This window comes from Priapulus caudatus, unplaced genomic scaffold, assembly GCF_000485595.1.
Source record: "Priapulus caudatus unplaced genomic scaffold, Priapulus_caudatus-5.0.1 Scaffold1427, whole genome shotgun sequence".
Classification (NCBI taxonomy): domain Eukaryota; kingdom Metazoa; phylum Priapulida; class Priapulimorpha; order Priapulimorphida; family Priapulidae; genus Priapulus; species Priapulus caudatus.
The window spans coordinates 61,533-64,236 of NW_014578488.1; the positions used below are offsets into that span (position 1 = coordinate 61,533).

At 47.7% G+C, this 2,704-nt stretch overlaps 1 protein-coding gene across 1 annotated transcript; it reads right to left on the reverse strand.

The window, feature by feature from the left end:
- LOC106816594 (uncharacterized protein K02A2.6-like) lies at positions 1-2,241 on the reverse strand. Its single transcript, XM_014821215.1, has one exon. It carries the CDS (start codon positions 2,239-2,241, stop codon positions 1-3), a length of 2,241 nt encoding a protein of 746 aa, XP_014676701.1.
- Positions 2,242-2,704: the final 463 nt, after the last annotated feature.

Genomic DNA, 2,704 nt, shown 5'->3' on the forward strand with positions numbered 1-2,704 from the left:
CTACGACCTGTAGAAATCTGGTCGCCGTCTCACTCGTTCAGGGTAGCGACGTTCTCTCGGTTGCGGGCGTCCCACGACAGGTTCGGGCTCAGGAAGTATCTCCCGTTGTGTAGGGTTAACCTCGCCTTCACCACACTGCGGCTGAACGTCATATGAGCTCATTCTTGGCTGTAGTTGGTTCACGTGTCTTTTCCAAACCCCGTGATCTGTCTGTACCCTGACTAACACTCGCCCGAGAGTTTTTATGACAGTTCCCGGCACCCATTTCGGTCCGCGGGCGTAGTTACGTGCATAGACTAATGCGTCAACGTCATAACGATGTTTGCCTTTATTGAGGGTATGATCCTCCCCACTTGCTTCGCGTGGCCACAATAGTGACAGGAGATTTCTGGGTTGACGCCCGTGTAGCACCTCCGCAGGCGACTTCCCCGCCAGCCCAGGATGTGGCGAACACCGGTACGTCGCTAGAAATACGCGGATTGCGTCTTTCAATCCCGCTCCTCCCGCACAATTCTTATCCAACCCTGTTTTGAGCGACTGAACAAAACGCTCTGCTTCGCCGTTGGACGCAGGGTGATATGGTGGCGAGGTGACATGGTGAATGCCCAGCTGCACACAGAATTTCTCGAACTCGCGTGAAACAAACTGGGGTCCGTTGTCGGTTACAATCGTATCCGGAGATCCCTCTATTGTGAAGATCTGTTTCAACACATCGATTGTATCCTCTGATGTTGTTTTACCAATGTTTAACATGGCAACATATGGAAACTTTGAGTGAGCATCAATGCACACTAACCACATCTTTCCCTTATAAGGGCCGGCAAAATCTAGGTGAACTCGTTGCCATGGTTTCTCTGTTTTCGGCCACTCTTGAAACGTTTTGTTTGGCAGTTTCGCTGACAAACGACACGGCTCGCAGCACTTGACGAGTTTCTCAATATCTTGGCTAATGCCTGGCCACCACACATAACGACGTGCCATTTGCTTCATTCGCACCACTCCCCAGTGTGCTGTGTGTAACAGATCCAGTACTTTCTTTCGCAGTGAGAACGGAACCACAATGCGAGTGCAATTGTCACGTTGTAGCAAGACGATGTCGTTGAATATGAAAAGTGAGTCCCTATGATTCCAGAATGGGCGCAGGTGAGTTTGGTCCGCCTTGAGTTTTCCCGGCCAGGAACCATCCTCTATATGCCGTTTAACTTGCTTCAGTCGAGAGTCCTTGTGCAGCTCGACCTTGACATCCTGCGCCTTTAAGGGAGAACTTTCTAACTCATCCATGATAGCGTGTGCAATTTCGATGTTTTCTTCTTCCTCCTGTTTATCGAAACTAACATCCGGTCCCATCGGTAAACGCGAAAGACCATCTGCGTTACCATGCTGTGCACTTGGCTTGTAGCAAATGTCGTACTGATAGGACATAAGCGTAATTGCCCAACGCTGAAGCCGTTGTGCTGCTAACACTGGAATGTTCTTGTCTGGAGAGAATATGGCAACCAGAGGCTTGTGGTCTGTTTTCAGCGAGAATCTCCTGCCGTACAGGAATTGTCTGAACTTCGTCACCCCATAAACGATTGACAGAGCCTCTTTCTCTATCTGCGAATATTTTACCTGATGTTCGTTCAGGGTCTTTGATGCATGCACAATAGAGTATTCTACTCCCTTGTCCAATTGCAATAACACCGCTCCAATTCCATGCTGCGATGCATCAGTTGCTAAGATTAGGGGTTTAGAGTCATCGTAGTGCGTTAACTGTGTTGCATCAATGACTTCCCTCTTAAGCAGTTGGAAAGCTTCTTCTTGAGCTTGCTTCCATTCAAACTTTGCGTTTTTCCGCATTAGGGCATACAGTGGTCTAGCCTTCTCTGACAGATCGGCTATGAAGCGGCCATAGTAGTTTATTTTCCCCATGAATGCTTGGATTTCTTGGCAAGTTTTCGGACGTGGCAACTGCTCGACAGCTTTAATTGATGACTTAGATGGAGTCATCCCATTGCTACCTATTTCGTGTCCCAGGTACTCGACCGACTTCTTGAAAAATTCACACTTTTCCAAACGAATCCGGAAGCCAAACTCCTGAAGGCGGTTCAGAAGATTTTCCAGATTCTTCCAGTGTTCTGCTTCCGTACGACCCGTAATGATGAGGTCATCTAAGTATGCAGCTACACCAGGAAGCTGTCCGATCAACGAGTCCATGCAACGCTGGAACTGCGCGGGACTCGCTGCAATTCCAAAACACATCCGAGTATACTTGAAAAGTCCCCAGGGTGTGTTTATTACACAGAGCTCTTGAGCTTCTTCTTCTAGCTCCAGTTGCAAATACGCATCGGCAAGGTCAACCCTGGTAAAATGTCGACCCCCTTTCAGACGTTCAAGCAGTTCATCCCACTTCTGACACTAATTGTTATGTCTCCGTCGTAAGAACAATAACATTTATCGTATAGGTTTAATGCTGGNCGTAACCATCTAATGCTAACATTGGCATGATGGAACCGTTGTTCCCATTGAAACAAATACACTCTTGCCATTGCACGTTTCGCTTCGAAACCAAATTTGTTTACAATCCTTTCATATCTTGCTTTGCTGTCCGTTCTACATTGCCATGTCAACCTGTCCACTGACCGGTCTGGATACATCGAAATACGATTCATATATTGTTGCCACTGCCCGTGTAGCATCGTGTTTGTCATGTTAGATGGTACTT